The sequence below is a fragment of the Rhinatrema bivittatum genome, chromosome 2 (genome assembly GCF_901001135.1).
Source record: "Rhinatrema bivittatum chromosome 2, aRhiBiv1.1, whole genome shotgun sequence".
Taxonomy (NCBI): Eukaryota; Metazoa; Chordata; class Amphibia; order Gymnophiona; family Rhinatrematidae; genus Rhinatrema; species Rhinatrema bivittatum.
This window is the reverse complement of record NC_042616.1, coordinates 335511126-335531976: the sequence shown is the minus strand read 5'-3', so window position 1 is coordinate 335531976 and position 20851 is coordinate 335511126. Positions and strand designations below refer to the sequence as shown.

General features: G+C 41.6%; 1 protein-coding gene across 6 annotated transcripts in view; it reads left to right on the top strand.

The window, feature by feature from the left end:
• Positions 1-20851, top strand: part of GOLGA4 (golgin A4) — a 456386-nt gene that overhangs the window by 422407 nt on the left and 13128 nt on the right. For all 6 annotated transcript variants that reach the window (XM_029589809.1, XM_029589811.1, XM_029589810.1 and 3 more), the window contains one exon: positions 7833-7919. In XM_029589809.1, the coding sequence (XP_029445669.1) occupies positions 7833-7919 (87 nt within the window). The remainder of the gene's footprint in view (positions 1-7832; positions 7920-20851) is intronic.

Here is a 20851-nt window from a genome sequence, read left to right as displayed (position 1 = left end):
CCAGCCTGGCAGTCAGTGAGAGGCTGAAACCCCACCTCTGAAGATATCACCAACTTGGGGAGATGAAGAACTAGAGGCACTGCATGCACGAAGGAGCACAACAAAGGAGTTCCTTTATCACACTCCAAGTGTGCAAAGTGCCGACAAGTGCATTGGCCCTATTAATATTTTTCTGAGGAGTCGTCATTTTGTATTACTGCCTCTTGTAGCACAATTCTGCTGATCACTGATCGAGGCAGGTATGGAGACCTTGCATCTAGTTGGCGTGGTGGTGATGTGCTGTGGTCATCTTATTTGATCCCCATCTCTCAATGTATCATGCAGACAATCTCTAAATACTATAGTGCGTATTTTTCTTATCAATACATAGTCTTGTCAAGAAAAAGGTAGTATTATTGCATGATTTGTTGTTGTCTGATTCCTAGACATGTTATGCATTAAAGAATCCTAGTTGTTAGATGCTGGTGTGACTATCTTAAATGAAGTCTGTCCTGTGGGTTACATGGTGGTTTTGCAGCCAAGATTAAATAAGCATGGAGGAGGTTTATTGATACTTTACAAATCAAACTTACATTTGATTATGAAAATCTTAGTCTTGACTCTCTTTACGAGATGTTTGTCTTCCAAATCTTTCAGTGTATGTTTATCATACATTCCTCATAGACTTATGGAACAAAATTGTTCACTTTTTTTTTGAGGAACTACTAAAATAAAATACTAATTTTGAATAACACTATGATATTGGGAGATTTTAATCTGCATGTCAACAAATCCCCTCTTTCAGCAGGATATGAGGTATTTCTTGACATCATGAGGAGTCTTGGGTGGGGCCAAATTTTTATTGGTCCTACTCAGTCTGGTGGTAATACTATGCACTTAGTGTTTAACTCCTCTTTAGTGGGGTCACAGTCCTACAATTGGTCTTCCAAACCAGTTCCTAGGTCTAACCATTTTTTAATTATGACCTCACTTTGAATAATAATATATTTTTCCTTTTACAAAAAGAAAAACAGGTTACTGAATGAGGACAGATAGATATAGATTCTTTTACTTTAATGATGTAGGAAAATCTAGATCTAACTTCCTGTTAAGACTGTGAGTTTGCAGTTAATACTTGGAATGAGACACTACAGGTTATTCTTGATAGCCTTGCACCTCTTCATATAGTTAAAATTAAACCTAATACATCTCAGAAATGGATGACAACTGAAGTTATATCTATGAGACAGAAGCTTAGGAGATTAGAACAAAAAGTGGTGTAAACACTGATCTGCGGAAAATTTGGCTCTTTATAAATCATTGTTGTCTGATTTTCAGTCACAAAGTTGCAACACCAAGAAATTATATCATTCCTCGTTACTCCTATTGGCAGGGAATAACTGAAAAATGTTGTTCAAAATTGTAAAGTAATTAAAAACTACTTTTTCTGACAATCCCTCTAGTACCTCCTGCACTATTGATGGTGATGCATTCATGCAATCTTTAGCTCTAAAATTAACAATAATTTCAATGGTACTCAGTGTTGATTGATTGTGTCAAAGAGACCATGTCTAAATGAGAATACTTTGAGCCATCATCAGCTGGAGAAATTTCTCATATTATAGGATCAATGAATGCTTCAGACTGCCCATAAATATCTGTAGGGTTAATGTTCTATTAATAGCCAGGGAGGTGATTTCTCCATTGATTAGTCATCTGGTTAACCTTTCCCTATCAGAAGGTTTTGTTCCTGGCTCGCTCAAACTTGCTGCTGTTTGACTACTTTTAAAGAAACCAGGCCTTGATCAGACTCATCTTTTAAATTTTAGACCAAGTTCTTCTTTATCATTTTAACAAAAAATCTTGGAATCAGTTGTTTTAAATCAGCTAGAGACCTTTAGCAAGGACAGTGCGGTCCTGCATCACTGCCAGTTTGGTTTTAGAAAGTCACTTAATACTGAGATGCTTTTGGTCTCACTTGTAGATACCATTAGAAGAGGACTTGACAAAGGCTGTAGTTACATCTTGATGATGTTGGATATTACTGCAGCGTTTGATACCAATGATCATTCCATCCTGCTAATCCGACTAAAAGAACCAGGTATCGTAGGTTTAGTATTCAGGTAGTTTCAATCTCATCTCTAAAACAGGCCTGGTGTAATAAGAAAAGGTCAAACTGGTATCCCATGATTTTGGAAGTCCCACAGGGGTCAGCCTTTTCTGGTTTGCTTTTCAGCATCTGCTTAGCTCCTATTTGTTATCATGTGGCTGGCCTCTGTGAGGAATTCTGAATTTATGCAGACGATATACAATTTCTCTTACCTTTTGAAGATTCTTGGTCTGAAATCTCAAGGAAGGTCGCTTCATGTATGACAGTTATTAAGTCCTGACTTGGTGAAAATAGGCTTTCACTTAATCTTTTCAAAACTGAATTTGTACTACTTCAACATCATGATACCATTCCAAGATGAGGGTCTATTTCAGTCGATGGAAATATTAAGAGATTAAGTTTCCAGGCAAGAAGCCTTGGTGTCATCATCAACTCAACATTGTCATTTATTCCTCAAACTAAAGCCATTATAAAGTCTGGATTTTAGAAATTTCTGCTATTATGTCCTTTGCTACATTCAAGTGATTTTCATACTGTTGTTCAGTTGATAATTATTGACTACTACAAGGGGCTGTACTTAGACCTTCCCTTGACCGCCATTAAAGCCAATTCAGCTCCTACAAAATGCAGGAGCCGGTTTAATCTCTGGTTTTTCTATACGTGATCATGCCGTATATCCCGAGTACTGATAGATTTTCATTGGCTTCCCAAAATGTCCAGGATCAACTATAAAATTGCAGGCCTGATGCAAATTTTTCCCAACTGTCCTGCCACTCCCTGGATTTCAGCAATGTTGAAGCCTTATTGTCCTGTAGGAGCTTTGCGTTTCTCTCAAAATTCTTTATTGGAAGTGCCTTTAGCACTGAAATTTGCAAACCCACTTTTTCGTGGCTGCTCCGAATTACTGAAATCATCTATTTATTTATTTTATCAATTTATATTCCACTTTTCAGCACTTAAAAGCAGATTACAGGTATTTCCCTTCCCCAAGGCACTTACCAGAGTAATTATGTTGATTCAATGAACTAAGTTATTTAGAAAAGAATGAAAAATGTTACTGTTCATATAGACATGTTCTTAATATCTGCAGTTTACTTTTTTACTATTAGATATTTTAGAACTATTTTATTATCAAATGTATTCAATATTTTTTTTAATTCTTTTAACAGTGTGTTTATAATTGTGTATGTTCTCTAGTTAGTTGCTTAGGGTCTTTGACATAGGCAACATAGAAATAAATACTAACATAAATAACATAGGTGTTGTGAACTATAAGACTAGTGGACCCTTGGGCCGGCCTGCAGGAGACTTGGGAAGGACTTCACTGGTCTCAACTAGACAGGCCGGGAGGCAGATCTCTGGTGGGCAGGCGGTGTCAGCTTCACCCAGGAAGCTGGTACTCCCCCGGGAGGAGCCCTTAGGAGCCCAGCTACTGGGACTTAGGAGTTTCACCCTGGAAGTCGGAGCCCCCCCCCCCCCCCCCCTGGGAGGAGCCCGTACTGGCCTGACCACTGGGACTTAGGCGAAGCTTGGAGTTGGACCTTGGACAGGTACGACGGCCGGTGGAGCGGAAGCAGGCAGGTACTAGGCTTGACTGAAGCTGGCAGGAACCACGCTCGGGTCGTAGGCAGGCAGGAACCAGGCTTGGCTGAAGCTGGCAGGAACCAGGCTCGGGCTGTAGGCAGGCAGGAATCAGGCTCGGGCTGTAGGCAGGCAGGAATCAGGCTCGGGCTGTAGGCAGGCTGGAGCCAGGCTCGGGCTGTAGGCTGGCAGGAACCAGGCTCGGGCTGTAGGCAGGCTGGACCCAGGCTCGGGCTGTAGGCAGGCAGGAACCAGGCTCGGGCTGTAGGCAGGCTGGAACCCTGGAAGGTACAAGCTGGAAAGGAAGAAGCCAGTACTAGAGAGCAAGACAAGTACCGGCACGGCATGCAGGCAGGCAAGGACGGAGTGGCTAGAGCGCTAGCGAACTCCGGGGCTCGAGGCAATGGGGTACCGAAGGAATCCTGTTGCAAGGCACTGATCAGGCGTCCGCGGAGACCCTAAGTAGGCCACGGCGTCTGACGTCAGACTGGGGGCAGAGCCATCCTCGTGCAGGAAACTGTCTAGAAAGGTGCGGGCCAGCCACGCGCGTGCGCCTAGAGGCTGGCCAGCAATGGTGTCTCCCCCGCGGAGACGCCCAGGATCCGACTCCGCTTCAGTGCTAGCTGGAAAAGACCTCCGAGGTAAGGGCCGGGACGTGAGCCTCGCGGACCAGACCGCAACAATAGGTGCTCATGAATAAAATGAGAAGCCTGGAAGTGAGTCCCAATGTGGTGGAATGGATTATGGTATGTAATGGTTAATGAAGCCTATTCTGAAGAGAGAACGGTGATACTTTAAGTGGAGTGCCCCAAGTGTTGGTTCTGGGACCTTTTGGGGTCACCATCTTTGTGAGCGATGTAGCTGAGTGGTTAGAAGGTAAGGTCTATCTTTTTGTGAATGACATTAAGATCTTCAATAGCGTGTACACCCTTGAAGGAATTGAGAGAATGAGAAGCAATCTAAGAAAATTTGAAGAATAGTCAAAGGATTGGCAGCTAGGATTCAGTGTCAGAAAGTATAGAGTCATACATTTGGGGTGCAGTATGTGATGGTGGGTGAGAGACTGATTTGCACATTCTAGGAGAGACACCTTGGTTTGATAGTGTCTGACAATCTAAACTTAGTGACAATGTAGTGGCTAAAGCCAGAGGGAATCTGAGCTGCATAGAGAGAGGCATTACCAGCAAGGAAAAAGAGATGATAATGCCCTTGTACAGGTCTTTGGTGAGGCCTCACATGGAGTACTGTGTTCAGTTTTGGATTCCTTATCTCAAAAAGGATAGAGACAGGATGGAAGTGGTCTAGATAAAGACAACCAAAATGATGTAGGTTTTGTACTGAAAGTCTTAAGAGATGAGACTGGAGGACCTAAATAAGAAGGTGAGGAGAAACAGTGGAGATATGCTACAGACTTTAAATACCTTAAAGTTATAAATGGTGCACAAGAATAACATTTTTTCTGATGAAGCTGTAGAACTAGGGGTCATTATCTGAAAATTCAAGGGGGTAGACTCAGGAATGATGTCAGGAAATATTTCTTCATGAAAGGTGAAGGTGGATGCATGGAATGCCCTTCGGAAGAAATGGTGACGACAAGAATAGTACTGGAATTCAAGAGACTGTGAGATAAACACGTTGGATCCCTAATGGCTAGAGGATGGAAATGAAGAAAAGAAGTAACCTTTATTAACTTTAGTTGTTAAATTTTTGGATGGGGTAACTGTATGGAGCAGCAGTTACTACCCTTTAACAGAAGGCACTGGGTGGAAGGTGGGGGGTGGGGGGGGTGGAGATGTGAAACCTGCACAGAACAGTAATTACTACCCTTAATAACTTGTGGTACAGACTGGATGGACCTTTGGATCTTTATTGGCAATAATATACTATGTTACTGTTCCACTGCCCTGCAGATATTCAGCAGGACTTCAAAGTATCAGCCTGAGGCAGAACCAATCCTTCTAGAAGGAATTTCAGTTCCACTGCCTGCCATGCACAAAGTAGGGCAGAAACTGTAGTTGCAGATTCTCTTATTGCTGATCTGATTTTAGCAGATAAAATCTCTCAGAACAAATGTTAAGCAAAGCAGCCACTGATCTCAAAGATGAAGTGAAATCATTAAAGGATCAAGTAACACAGAATAAAATACCTCTGGGTGAGAAGACTGACTCCACAGCTTTCTTCTGCAAGAAAATGAAGGACCTGGAAAAACTCAGTAGAGAAAACAAGAAAAATCTAAATGAGTTAAAGAACTGGCTGCAGAAGAATAGCATGAGTGGTGAAGCTGAAGGGACAGAGGATGGTGGCACATGTGCTGAATGACATTTTTAAACTATGTATGCTGACCACAGCTATCTCCCTATTAAGTCTGACCATGCTCACAGGATTCGCAGGAATGGTGATGCACAATGGGAAGGGCCCCAAGCCTATTGTAGCTTGCGATAAGCAACTCCTCTTGGAGAAGACCAGGAGTAAGGATAATATTGGCTACGAGAGGGAAAAGATTACAGTCTTCTAGGATTGTTTTAATATATTCTGAAGCAAAGAAAATGTTTTGCTCCTATTACCCAGTTGCTAAGAAAGAAATTAATCCACTATAGCTGGGCTTTCCTTTTTCTCTACATTCTTCCTTGGCTGGGAAGGATTACCATATATTTCTGACTTGGATAAGTATCTGAATTTAATTGCAATCCTAGAAAGTCTGATTGGTCTTCCCTTTCTCTGAGATAGAAGAGATCTGCCAGAAGGAATCAATTTAGACTCATGTTGTAAGAGGGAGGTCTCCACCCTGGAATGATTTGATTCTCTCAGGGGATGCAGACCGTTTGCAAATGGAAGATGAACTGGCTACTTGCATTTGAAAGATTTGGCCCTGAAGACAAGGTTTCTTGTTGCCTGACTGTGGAACAGTCTTCTGCTTATTGCTGTTTTTTGCTTTTGCGGGGTGTCTGTCAATGCTAGGCCACATCTGCCTGCCCCTCTTCCTTGCTTTTTGTACTCCTCATGTCCTTTCAGATTTACTGTTCTCAGTGCTGTCTCTGGATTTGCTTGGTATCTGTTATCTATACTTGGGTTTTGAGACACTCTGCAGTGGGATATTTGCTGTTTCCTTACCTGGAGTTGCTTTGTATGTCTCTCTACTGTGAATGTTGACTTTATCTGTTGTCCTTTTCCTTAGTGGGGTTGCTGGGGAGAGGATTCTTGGTCTCATTTTCCTTTACTTTTTCTCCTTTTTCCTCTTTATCCCCTGTTGAGGTTGAGTGGCTGTGTCTAGGGGGCCAGACCCCCATTTTTTTTTTTAATTCTAATTCATTAGAGCAGGCAAGTAACATATCTTGTTCTCTAATTGTATTGGGCTCTTGCTGGGAACTTTTTTGTTGTACTACCCCCTATGACTTATTTTTTAATTTTTGCCTTTATTAATGTTAAGAGCCTCAATTTACCTGGAAAGATAATTTTGCTTTTTAAAGAAATTGGTAGACTCAAAGCAATCTTTTTTTTTTTTTTTCTGCAAGAAACTCATTATAAGAGGTGAAAATAGTTTGATTTTGAAAAATAGATTCTTAGTACTTTAATGTTTCTCTTCTTTTTATTTTAAAAGAGAGGAGTGGCAATATTGGTGTCTAAACAGTGTCCTCGGTGGCCACGTTGGGTTTGCATCTTTGTTTTCTTGTCTGCATAGGACTGTATGAATTGAAACACTTCACATTAAGATACATTTAAGATTAGTATTTTTTGAACATTACAATTATTTTTAAATATGAGCACAAGGATATGTTTTAGGAGGTTTTCCTGACCGTTGTGCAGTGAAATCTGAGGTCTTGTCCTCCTTAATTAAGGTTTTTTTTGTACTTACGTTTTACTACAATTTTGGTGAGGTTCTAATTGTTGGAAATTTAGCAAGTCGACTATTTTTGGTAAACATGACTGCAGTTGGTATTGAAGAGAAGCCACCCAAAAAATCTATACAATTTAAATCTGTACATTTGAAAAAAGGATCTTGTATGATCTGCCCGGAAATACCAGTGCTATAGCCAACACTGATACTACTGCAAGTAACATAGATATATATATTAAATTTAATTGGTGCATTGTACGCTTGTGCACATTAATGTTTCTATCATAGACATTCTGTTGCTCAGAAACTGTTTGATCTTTTTTTCAGACCATGGCAAAAGTTATAACCACAGTGCTGAGGTTTCCACCTGACCAAGCAAAGAAGATTTTAGATCGAGAAGAAGCTCAACCGCTGGTAAGCCCTTAACAATTACTGGCAATGAATTTACCACTAGAAGGGGAGGAGAGGTTGTTTTTTTTTTGTTTGTTTTTAGGTTTTTTTTCAGTGCTTTTGATCAAGTTGAAGTAAAGGTACACTGCTGCTGGGAATATTCCTTAGAAAGATAAGCAACTATCTTAGCAAAATGAGTACTAGGGAAGGTATTTGTATGGCACCCTAAACTGGTGTGCTGTACAGCAGATTGCATCCAAGTACAGTGAGCCCCTGGCGTAAAGAATTTACATTCAGGGGAGGTACGTTTCAAAGGAGTTACGCATGTAAGTGTAACATACTGGCATGGCAATTTTCAAAAGCCTTTTATCCACATTAAACACTGATGCTCAAGGGCTGCAAAAAGGTTTGGCTTAAGGATGTCCACAGTGAGTACTCATGAGATTTTCCTGCATACAGTTGCTCTGGTTTGCAGCTAGTTTACATGTGCTAGTTATCCCAGGACAAGCAGGATGCTAGTCCTCACATGGAGCCCTATTGCGGGAAAACTTCTGTCAAAGTTTCTAGAAACTTTTGACTGGCACTCTGAGGTCACTGAGCATGCCCAGCATGCCATGATATTCTCTGCCACAGGGGTCTCACTCCAGTCTTCGTTTTTCCGCGCTGCTGTGAGCATCGCGGAGATAGGAGCCCTGTGAGTTTTCTCACAATTCTGACTGAAAAGTCAACTCTTTTTCACATATTTTTTCCCATTTGGGGTCTCACTTCCCTTTTGTCACCAGACGGTGACAAAACTGATAGCGTTTTTGCGCTCTAACAGAGTTTTTCTCACAAACGTTTTCATCGACGGCCGTCGATACCGACATGGCTTTGGGTTTCAAAAAATGCCCGGTCTGTAATCGGACCATGTCAGTAACAGACCCACATCTAGAATGTGTACTCTGGATGAGAAGCATGATATTTCATCATGCCAACAATGTCAGGAGATGACACCGAAAGGTAGGAAACTTCGACAAGAAAAGATGACACATCTTTTCCATCTCCAACTAGTTCCCTCACCTTCTACTTCGACCAAATCATCTCCAACAGGAGTTACAAAGAAACTCCTCCTTAAAAAACGTCGACTGGAAGGATCCGGAGATGCAGCATCGCCAGCCCCGTCGACGTCACCGACAAGGTCAGTCACAGAACCAAGGCCTAAACACAAACATCGACATCATCGATCCTCTGCGTCACCATTGCTTTCCCCCCCCGGGGGAAACCGAGCGCAAAGCGGCATAAAGATGGGGATGCACCGCTAACAACTGCGCCTAACCCGGTACCGCCTTCGAAGTCACCGATATCGACACCTTCATCGGGATCTATGCTTCCACTGACTACGCAAGACTTAACTGTGCTTATCAGGCAAGTAGTGATGGAAGTCTTGCAGGCACAAGTTCCGGCACCCATGCCGATGCCGGCGACCGCGCCGATGCCGGTGACCACACTGATACCTGCGATCGCCCCAATGCCGGTGACGTTTTCTACACTTACGTCATTGATGCCAGTAACATCCATGCCGATGCCACTTTCGATGCCGGTGACATCATCCGGGGTTCTCTCGATGCCAGTAACATCTATACCATCTATGTCCTCGATGACTATCCCCACATCGATGTTCTCCTTTTTATCCACATCGATGTCCACGATTTCATCGATTCCACAGCCAATATCCATCTACACTATGGCACTCACCCTACATCCAAGTAAAAAAGCATCGGTATCTACAAAAAAGACATCGACTAAATCAAAAGCTTTGATGCCAAAATATCCACCAACAGCACCTTATCCTCCTGAGGCTTCAGGTTCTGCTGAAGCAGCACTGCACGGTATCGTTACCAAGCGATACCAAGATTTGTTAGCCTCCTTGCCATCTAATCCTATAGAAGAGGATGTAGAAGACACTCCACTTGAGGACCCTTTGCCAGGACCTTCTGGTGTTCCTCCTCCTCATAGGACTACAACTACTCATCATCAAGCTCCAGACTACGACACTTGGTCTGACACAGCCTCGGATACCTCCTCAGAGGCATTTATGTCTGACCCATCACCACCTCATGCCAGGAAACAGTCCCCTCCGGAGGGTTTCTCTTTTACCATCTTTGTACAGGAGATGGCGGATTCCATCCCCTTCAAGTTACAAGCAGAGCAGGACACCAGACAACAGACTTTGGAGGTACTCCAGTTTGTCGACCCTCCAAAGCAAATTGTTGCAATTCCTATCCATGATGTTCTATTGCAACTCCAACAACGCCTCTGGGACATCCCTGTTCTGTTCCTGCAGTAAATAAGAGTGGATAGTACCTATCTTGTACAATCCACGCCTGGATATCAAAAGCCACAACTTCCCCACCACTCAGTGGTCGTAGAATCGGCGCAGAAGAGGTCTAGAAGAACAAGGGTCCACTCATCTAATCCCCCAGGTTAAGACCATAGGTTCCTGGATTCCCTGGGCCATAAGGTTTTTCAAGGTGCAATGTTGAATTCCCGGATTTCATCATATCACCTCTATATGACCCAGTACCAGAGAAATCTATGGAAACAAATAGAGGAGTTTGTTCCATCTCTTCCTACACAATACCAAGAGGCTGCACAGGCTATCATAAACAAAGGTTTAGAAGCCGGTAAGCATGAAGTCTGAGCTGCCTATGATGGCTTTGAGACGGCTTCAAGAGTGGCTGCGTCAGGCATTAGTGCCAGAAGGTGGGCCTGGCTCAAAGCCTCAGACCTTAGGCCAGAGGTGCAGGATAAGCTAGTAGATCTCCCCTGCCTAGGAGACAACTTATTTGGATCCAAGGTACAGGATGCTGTGTCTCAATTAAAAGAGCACACCGAAACATTACGACAGCTATTTCCCTCCCACAGGATCCCTCCACACATACTAGCCGCAGACCTCCACGGAAAGACACCAGACGGCCTTTCAACCGACAACGGAGATATTACCCTCCTGCATCCAGACCCAGGCCTTCCAGAACCCAGCAAAGACCACAACAACGGCAACAGCGAGCAGCTAGGCCCCAACCTGCTCCACAAACAGGACCTGCTGCTGGTTTTTTAAATTCCATCCAGAGAACTGAGCCTTTACTCAAATCCTCAGCCAGGACTGCCAATGGGAGGCTGGATATCCAAGTTTTACAACAATTGGATATCAATAACATCGGACCAGTGGGTCCTATCAATAATAGATCGAGAATATCAACTCAACTCAATTTCATCTCAATTCCCCAAGATTTTCCACCGAGTCAATCTCATCACAGCGAAAATCACATGCTTCAACTAAAATAGAATTATCCACCCTTCTGACAGCCAGGGCAATAGAGCTGGTGCCCAGGTCTCAGAAAGGAAGAGGATTCTGTTTACGTTATGTCCTCATTCCATAGAAAACCGGAGGCCTACGTCCCATCCTAGACCTCAGAAATCTCAACATATTTCTAAAGAAAGAAAAGTTCAGGATGGTTTCTCTAGGCACCATGCTTCTACTTCTTCGAACAGGAGACTGGCTTTGTTCTCTGGATCTTCAAGACGCTTGCGCTCACATTCCAATATTCCCTCCTCATCTCAGGTACCTGCACTTCATGGTGGGTCATCAACATTTCCAATACAGAGTCCTGCCATTTGGCCTTGCCTCTGTTTCCAGGGTGTTCACCAAATGTCTGGCAGTAATTGCAGCACACTTGCACAAACAAGGTATCCATGTATTTCCATATCTAGACAACTGGCTCATCAGAAGTCACTCTCAAGAGGGAGCTCTCACCTTTCTCAGTCGAACAATTTCCCTACTTCACTCCATGGGTTTTCTCATCAATTATCAAAAATCCCACCTTACTCCATTTCACCTACTTCAATTCATAGGTGCAGATTTGAACACTATTCTATCAAGAGCCTTTCTACCCGAGGATCGAGCAGAAACATTATCCCTGTTGGCAAACTCGATTCGCTCAAGGAAACAAGCAACAGCTCATCAGTTTCTAACCTTACTAGGCCACATGGCCTCCACAGTTTATGCCACTCCTATGGCAAGACTCGCCATGAGAGTAACCCAATAGACATTACGATCACAATGGATCCAAGCCATTCAACCACTGCATTCTCCACTTCAAGTAACCCACAAGCTACGTTCTTCTCTACTCTGGTGGGTGAACAAGGACAATTTGCGCAAGGGCCTACCCTTCCAAGAACCAGTCCCACAGATAACGTTAACTACAGATGCATCCACCTTGGGGTGGGGAGCTCACATAGACACTCTCCAAACTCAGGGGACTTGGACAAAACTCGAAGCAACATTTCAAATCAATTTCCTGGAGCTTCGAGCTATACGTTATGCGCTACATGCGTTCAAGGACTGCCTTTCACACAAGACTGTTCTAATCCAAACGGACAACACAGTTGCCATGTGGTACATCAATAAACAGAGAGGTACGGGCTCGTATCTCCTTTGTCAAGAAGCTGCACAGATTTGGGACTGGGCCCTGAACCACTCAATGTTCCTCTGGGCCACTTATCTGGCAGGCATACACAATGTAGTAGCAGATCGACTCAGTCGTCAGTTCCAACCAAACGAGTGGTCTCTGGATCCCTCAGTAGCGACCAGGATATTCCAACGTTGGGGACAACCGACAATAGACCTCTTTGCGTCACATCTGAATCACAAAGTAGACAGATTCTGTTCTCTTCACAAACAGAAAAACCAGCCAGCCAAGGACGCATTTGCTCACCCTTGGATCTCAGGCCTACTATACGCGTATCCTCCAATACCGCTCATAACCAAAACTCTTGTGAAGCTACAACAGGACCATGATACTCATAGCCCCATATTGGCCTTGACAAGTATGGTTTCCCACACTCCTAGACCTCTCAGTCAGGGATCCCATTCGTCTGGGAATAGTTCCCACTCTCATAACTCAGGATCAGGGTCGGTTGCGCCATCCCAACCATCAATCCCTATCCTTGACAGCATGGATGTTGAAAGCTTAATTTTACAACCACTCAATCTTTCAACTAATGTATCTCAAGTGCTTATAGCTTCACGTAAACCTTCCACACGAAAGAATTACTCTTCCAAATGGAAGAGATTCACTATGTGGTGCAGACAAAAGAATATTGATCCTTTCACTTGCCCCACATCTTTCAGAATCTGGTCTCTAGACTTCCTCTGTAAGGGTACATCTAAGTGCAATCTCAGCTTACCACAATAAGATGGGAGATGCACCTATATCTTCACAACCTCTTGTTACTAGGTTTATGAGAGGTTTAACTCAACTTAAACAATCAATTCGGCCACCTGTCATGGAATGGGACCTGAATCTGGTTTTAACAAGACTTATGCGTTTTCCTTTCGAACCCATAGATTCCTGTGATCTTAAGTTTCTCACATGGAAGACTATCTTCCTCATAGCCATTACATCAGCTAGAAGGGTTAGTGAGTTACAAGCACTTGTCACGTACTCACCCTATACGAAGTTCCTACATGACAGAGTGGTTTTCCGTACACATCCAAAATTCCTTCTTAAGGTAGTTACGGAATTCCACTTGAACCAATCCATAGTTTTACCCACATTCTTTCCAAGGCCTCATTCTCACCAAGGAGAACGAGCCTTACATACTTTGGACTGTAAGCGTGCACTATCTTTCTATTTAAATCGCACTGCAGTCCACAGGAAATCCAATCAGCTTTTTGTTTCCTGTGATCCAAACAAACCGGGTAAAGCAGTGGGTAAACATACTCTATCCAACTGGTTAGCAGATTGTATACAGTTTTGTTATGAACAGGCAGGCCTTCATCTCCAAGGGCGAATAAAGGCACATTCCGTAAGAGCAATGTCAACTTCAGTAGCACACTATCGTTCAGTGCCAATCCTTGACATATGTAAAGCAGCAACATGGAGTTCTCATCATACCTTTGCAGCTCATTACTGTTTGGTCAAAGAAGGAAGACAAGATTCAGCCTATGGACAATCTGTCTTAAAGAACTTGTTTCCAGTTTAATCCCAACTCCTTCTACTTCCAACCTGCTGTAATCTTCGGCTGATTCATTTTCAACAATCATACTTCACTGTTGCTTCACTACGAAATGACTCAGCCTTTAGCTTGCTAATCACCCATATGTGAGGACTAGCATCCTGCTTATCCTGGGATAAAGCAAAATTGCTTACCTTGTAATAGGTGTTATCCCAGGACAGCAGGATGTAGTCCTCACGAAACCCACCCGCCACCCCGCGGAGTTGGGTCTCATACCTTTTATTTTATTTTTTGCTAAAGCTTATTGCTACATATGAGACTGGAGTGAGACCCCTGTGGCAGAGAATATCATGGCATGCTGGGCATGCTCAGTGGCCTCAGAGTGCCAGTCAAAAGTTTCTAGAAACTTTGACAGATGTTTTCCCGCAATAGGGCTCCGTCAGTGACGTCACCCATATGTGAGGACTACATCCTGCTGTCCTGGGATATCACCTATTACAAGGTAAGCAATTTTGCTTTATCCTAAAAACTAGACCTGTTTGCAGCCATCTAGGACTGGAGTTTGACATCCTTGTCACAGAGATTTTGGTTGAAACTCTGTTTCCATTAACTTTGATTTTTCACTTTGAGGCCTTAGTCTAATGAAGTTGTTAACTTCAAATTTGGTCACATTAAGCAGTCAAATTGAAGTTATCAATAGATAATCTGAGCTAAAAAGAGGTAAATCAAGACCTTTGTTTGCAGGTTTATGTCTTAAAAACAACTTAAGTTCATTAACAATAATTTATAAAATTGATGCTTCTCTTCCCACATAGATTTATACAGAATGTTTTGAATGTCTAAGACAAAATGGCCTTTTTATGTGCTAAGAAAATGTTCAAGGAAAAAAATAAGCTAAAATCAATAGTAGTAGATTAAAATTGTTTTAAACACTGTGAGTACTTTTGGTTTTGGAATGAGCGAGGGGGCTAGAGGTTTGATGCACTTTAGCATTCTTTTTGTGCTTGGTTTGCATCTACTGATGAAAAAAATATTGTCTAAGGAAGCAGAAAAAATAAACATTTGCCTATTACTATCTTGGAACTGTATTTCTTATCCATTAGTATTTTAAGGTCTCTGGTTGTGAAATGCTAGGTTAAACAATATACTAGCAGTAAAGTTGGATTGGGCTTGCATTATTTAACAGCTGCAGACGAATCCTTAGAACCTCTTATGTAGACATTTTTTCTTCATTAATTTTTTTTTTTTTTTAATTATATCAGTGAAGATTAGCTAAAACTCCACTACATTGTAAAAGTAGTTGTATTGTTTAACATATCCATTACTATTATTTTTATTTGTGTTGGTATTGTACCCCAAGTAAACATAAGTCAATGCAAGGATGTAGTGAAGGATTAATCCAAGTAGGCTTGGATTTCAACTGTAGATGACAGGTGGCTGCCTAGGGGCACAGTACTGAAAGGAATATACATGCATCTGCCACAATAGCACTGTCTCACAAACACTGCTTAGCCTGATATGCATCGCACCAACAGAACTGCATCCTTAAAGGTGCAGGGAGTCATAGGCTGGCAATATTCAGGGCACTATAAACTAGAATAATTGCCTGTGCCTTTAAGGGGGAGGGTGTGATGGGTTGCTACCACTAAGGCTGACCAATGAAAGTGCTGCCAGGGCAGATGAGAAAGAAAAATGAAAACAGGCGGGCAGCTGCAAGAATAGTTGCATGATAGAACACCACAAAAGATGCATAAGGAAATGAGGTTCATATGAGACTACTAAGCTACGGACTAATGTAATTCCTTCTTGGGACTTGAAGGTGAAGAGACAGCGAGCAGATGTATTGCAAGGAGTGTAAGTTCTCAAAGTAGGGGTCAGCAAGAAAAGAAGACTTGGAGATGAAAGTAATCTGAGAAGACAAAGTGGGGAGAGGAGGCCTTTGCTGGCTATAGGAAAGGCTGTAGTGAGAAGTGAAGGCTGGTGCAGAGGAAAACAGAAATATGAAGAGGATCAAATTTAATTTGGGAGTGAATGGTAGGACCAGTGTCTGCTCATGCATAAGCATGGAGGTGTGATTGCACCACCAAAAATAAATTACGAGACCAGGGACGTATAAAGGTAACAGAGAAGGGTAGTGGGAAGGGGTGATGGAGGCTTCAAGAAAACAATTAGAGGACAAGAAATCATATGATTGGGGGTAGACAAGATGTTGACAAGAATGAAGAGAAAGACGTTCTCTGGATAAATGAAAGGGTATTTCAAGCTAAAGATTTCAGGGTCCTTCCCTTCTACCTTCAGACATGTTCTTGATGTTAGGAAGGAGCTGAAAAAGTGGGTGCTTGTCAAAATCAGAAAAAGTAAGAAAATCCAGAGTAAGTGGAAAGAAATGGACTCTGGGGCATAAGAGAAGGGCATCTTCTATAACCGTGCTAAAGGTAGAAGAAGGTATTTTGGAGTATGCGGAAATTTGTGATTTCATGGGAAAATAATGTACAGTAGAGGGAATATTATGAGTATAAAATTAACAACATTTTTTTTTAGTTCATAAAACCTTTAGTTTATGCAAGGAAAATTACTCCAGGGTAAACATTTTTAAATAATTAGAGCCCAACTTTCAAATCTATCCGCGGAATAGCCTTTGGGTGCACAAGTGGATGCGCAGAGATTAATGCTAGTATTTTATAAACTGTGCAGTAGTAGCTGTACAGTTTATAAAGTACCGTATATTTCAGCTCCAAAAATGTATGTATATGTTTCAATATCCATGTATATTCCAATACAAGAACACACATACTTTATATAAAGTATGCATGAGAACTTGGAATCATCAGTCCACCCAGTCCTTCTCCATGTCATCTAGACCCTCTAGCACTTCACCCTAATTCTCCCACCAGTTCTCTCAGACCTCCTATCCAAATACTGCAGCCAACAGACAAGTCTGATTTCACTCGCGCAAATCATTTAGCAGGCAAAAAAGTGTATTAACAAGTTTGGTAATGTATATGCATGTATCTCTTACAAAATAGCAACTACTGCATATAATTTGAATCCCACTCCAGAACACTCCTAGACTGCCCTTTTTTCCCTTCAGTAAAATGTATTCAGGAAACGAAAAATCTGCACATACTCTCAGCATTTATAAAATAGCATATACATGCGTACATGCTGTTTTTAATGCATGTAAGCCCTTTGAAAATGCACTTCTTAGTTTACTAAGTTTTCAGTTTATTGGTTTGACTTAAATTATTGGTACAAACCATTCAGATGATTTATTGATATTTCTGTGTGTTTCAGAAACACATTTTTCTTTTACACATCCAGAATAGAAGTCCTGGATGGCCTAGAGTGCAGCAGGATAAGAATGCTGCAAGAGACTAAATGCACAATAGAATCTTTATGGGTAGAAATCCCATGTGTCAGGGAAGAGTATTGCAATAGGAGTATACTATTATCCATCTGCCAAAATGATGAGATGGACGATGAAATGCTAAGAGAAATTAGGAAAGCTAACCCAATTGGTAGTGCAGTAATAATGGGAGATTTCAAATACCCAAATATTGACTGGGTAAATGGAATATCAGGACATGCTAGAGAAATAAAGCTCTTGGAAGGAATAAATGACAGCTTTATGGAGCAATTAGTTCAGAAACCGACAAGAGAGGGAACTATTTTAGATCTAATTCTTAGTAGAACCTAGAAATTGGTAAGAGAGGTAACTGTGGTGGGGCCGCTTGGCAATAGTGATCATAACATGATCAGATTTGAATTAATAACAGAAAGGGGAACAATAAGTAAATCCACAGCTCTAGCACTAAGCTTTCAAAAGGGAAACAATGAGAAAATAGAAAAAAACTGAAAGGTGCAGCTTCAAAGATTGAGTGTACAACAGGCATGGACATTGTTTAAATGAGCCTTTTTAGCCAAAAGATCAACCTTCAAAAATTGGAAGGATCCATGTAAAGAAAATAGGCAAAAGCATAAGCATTGGCAAGTTAAATGTAAAACATTGATAAGACAGGTTAAAAGTGAATTTGAAAAAAAGGTGGTTGTAGAGGCAAAAACTCATAAAATCTTTTAAAAATATATCCAAAGCAGGAAGGCTGCAAGGAAGTCAGTTGGACTGTTACATAATTGAGGAATAAAGGGGTACTTAGGGAAGATAAGGCCGTCGCAGAAAGACTAAATTAATTCTTTGTTTCGGTTTTCACTGAGGAGGATGTTGAGAAGATTGCTGAGAGACTGTTTTTAAGGGTGAGGATTCAGATGATCTGACCCAGATCACGATGAACCTGTATGATGTAGCAGGCCAGACTGAAAAACTGAAGAGTAGCAAATCACCTGGACCGGATAGCATACATCCCAGGGTTCTGAAAGAACTCAAAAATGAAATTTCAGACCTATTACAAGTAATTTATAAACTATCATTAAAATCATCTGTACCTGAAGACTGGAAGGTGGCCAATATATATAAAATGGGCTCAAAAGGTGATCCAGGAAACTATGGACCAGTGAGCCTGACTTCAGTGCCAGGAAAAATTGTGAAAACTATTATAAAGAATAAAATCACAGAACATATAGATCGACATTTAATGGGGACACAGCCAGCATGGATTTATCCAAGGGAAGATTTGCCTCACAAATCTACATTTATTTATTTTTTTAAATGGGTGAAAAAGCATGTGGATAAAGGTGAATCGGTAGATGTGTTGTATTTGGATTTCAGAAGGCGTTTGACAAAGTCCCTCAAGAGAGACCTCTAAGAAAACTAAAAAGTCATGGGACAGGAGGCAAGATCCTTTTACAAATTGCAAACTGGTTAAAAGACAGGAAACAGAGGAGCCAAGATGGCGGCATGAGCGGCAGCAGAGGAACGCTCTCCCATGGTTACCTGTAACATTACCTCGAAAATGCCCTCAAAGCGCAAAGGCAAGATGCGAGTCTTCCCCCTAGATGAATCCTTCCTCTGGGTCAGCGTCTGATAACAGCCTTCGCTGCCGGAACGGTAGAAAAGGAGGTACCTCTCCCCGCTGCGGCTAGCGGTGAGGGAGCACCGCAGTCGCCTGGGGAAACCACGTTGAGTTCCCCGGATCAGCGCTTACCGCCGGCTCCGGTGCTCAGCGTCCCTCCGCTTGGGATTGCAGTCCAGGATGATGACATCATCGAAGCGACTGTAATCGGGGGTCAGAGGGGAGGTTTGCTGCCGAACTACCAATCGTCTCCTGGCCACTGTTGGAGACAGGATGCTGGGCTTGATGGACCCTTAGTCTGACCCAGTATGACATATCTTATGTTCTTCTGTACTTTTTTCATTCTGTGCTCTTGCTCTTCTAGCATGCACAGTTGTGCTTACAATACTTTCTATAACAGAAACTTGGAACTCTTGGACTACTTTATTAGGGTAGGTGCAAAATTTGCAGTACTTATACACATGGATTTTGTTCTAAAAGGGAAGCTGTGAGTTTTTCTTTTCATCTTAAAAACAAGAGATTTGCTTAATCTGAGGGTACTTTTTCCAACCAAAGCCATGCGTGGTATTTAGGAAATATAAAACTGGACATGTTACGTGCTACAGCCTTACCCCACCCTGGGAAGGGCTCCATAAAAATGCGGATAACTTTTACCCACAAATAGGGTGGGCAGTTTTCAAATAGCCCTTTTACCTGGGTATGCTTTATTAACGTCACAAGAGCAGCTCAAAATGCTGGCACTGAAATCCTGCACTGTGATTGGCTGCTGTACAACATTTTATTTACTTTATGGTCCCTTCTTTCACTGGTGGTAATGGCCTCTTAAGGAAGAGCAATGCTAATTGGATATTTTTTAAACTATTTTTAAATGAGCAGTCATTAATTTTGCTTAAGACAATGATAATTCTAACCAAGGTTTGGAATTTGTTTAAGAATGTTGACCTATATAAAGTTGGGAGTGAGGAGAAAATAATTAAAATTGAACAGAACACACAGACATGTTCTCTGGAATACCCCACTCTCTGGGCTTTTGCCTTTCTCAAAACCCCCTTGATCTTAGCTCTGTGCACTTCTTGTGTAGCAGGATACTGCCAGTGTTTGAGCAGCTGAGGAGAAAGGGAATAAAGATATGGTGGTTTCCTTATAACTTAGATATGATTTTTATCTTGTATATATTTTTTAAAAAGCCTTTCTGTCCCCATAGAGTTCTACTATCCAAAAACAAGGTTATCATGCTAATAGTCTTCTCTTTTTTTTGAACTGTGACATTAGGAACTCTTTAACCTTGTCTTTGAGTGAAACATCAGTTGAGGGGGCGTACATAAAAGTTCATTTATTTTGACATTCTGTGTCCATGGTGGTTTCCAAATTTTATCAACAGATGTACATAAAACATATTTACTAACTTCTAACATTTTATGTTTTTCTTGCAGTAATTACCCTTCCTGGAATGGTAGCTGCTTTGATGTTCACTAACCCTTTGATAGATTTGTCTGTAAGAGATAAATACATGTAGGCTTTTGGAATTAGACTGAACTTCTCAATCCTTCCTATTCAAGGGCAATCTTTGGAGGTTTCATCCTTCATGAAACAATAATCATCCAGTTGAAGGATACTTGGTCAAAAGATAACATACAGTCAAAGAGCTGCAGGTTGCCACTCTAATATGTTATAGCCTACCTTGGGCAAATTTCTTATTCAAAAAGGCAGGTAATAAATCTAAATAAATAAATAAATAACATTTTGCCAATACATTCTTAAGAAAAAACTCATGTAAGAATTAACGAAAATGTTTGTATAACTTCTTCTTGAGGACTGTGATGACACTTATCTAGATACCTAACAATGTACATTTAGCTCATACAACATTTTCATAAGTTTTTTTGCTGGCTTGTTACTCGGATTCTTTTTCAGTGATCACAATTGCTTTACAAAAGGAACAATAAAAATATGACAGCAGTCAAAGCCCGTACAGCCTATCTAGATAAATAA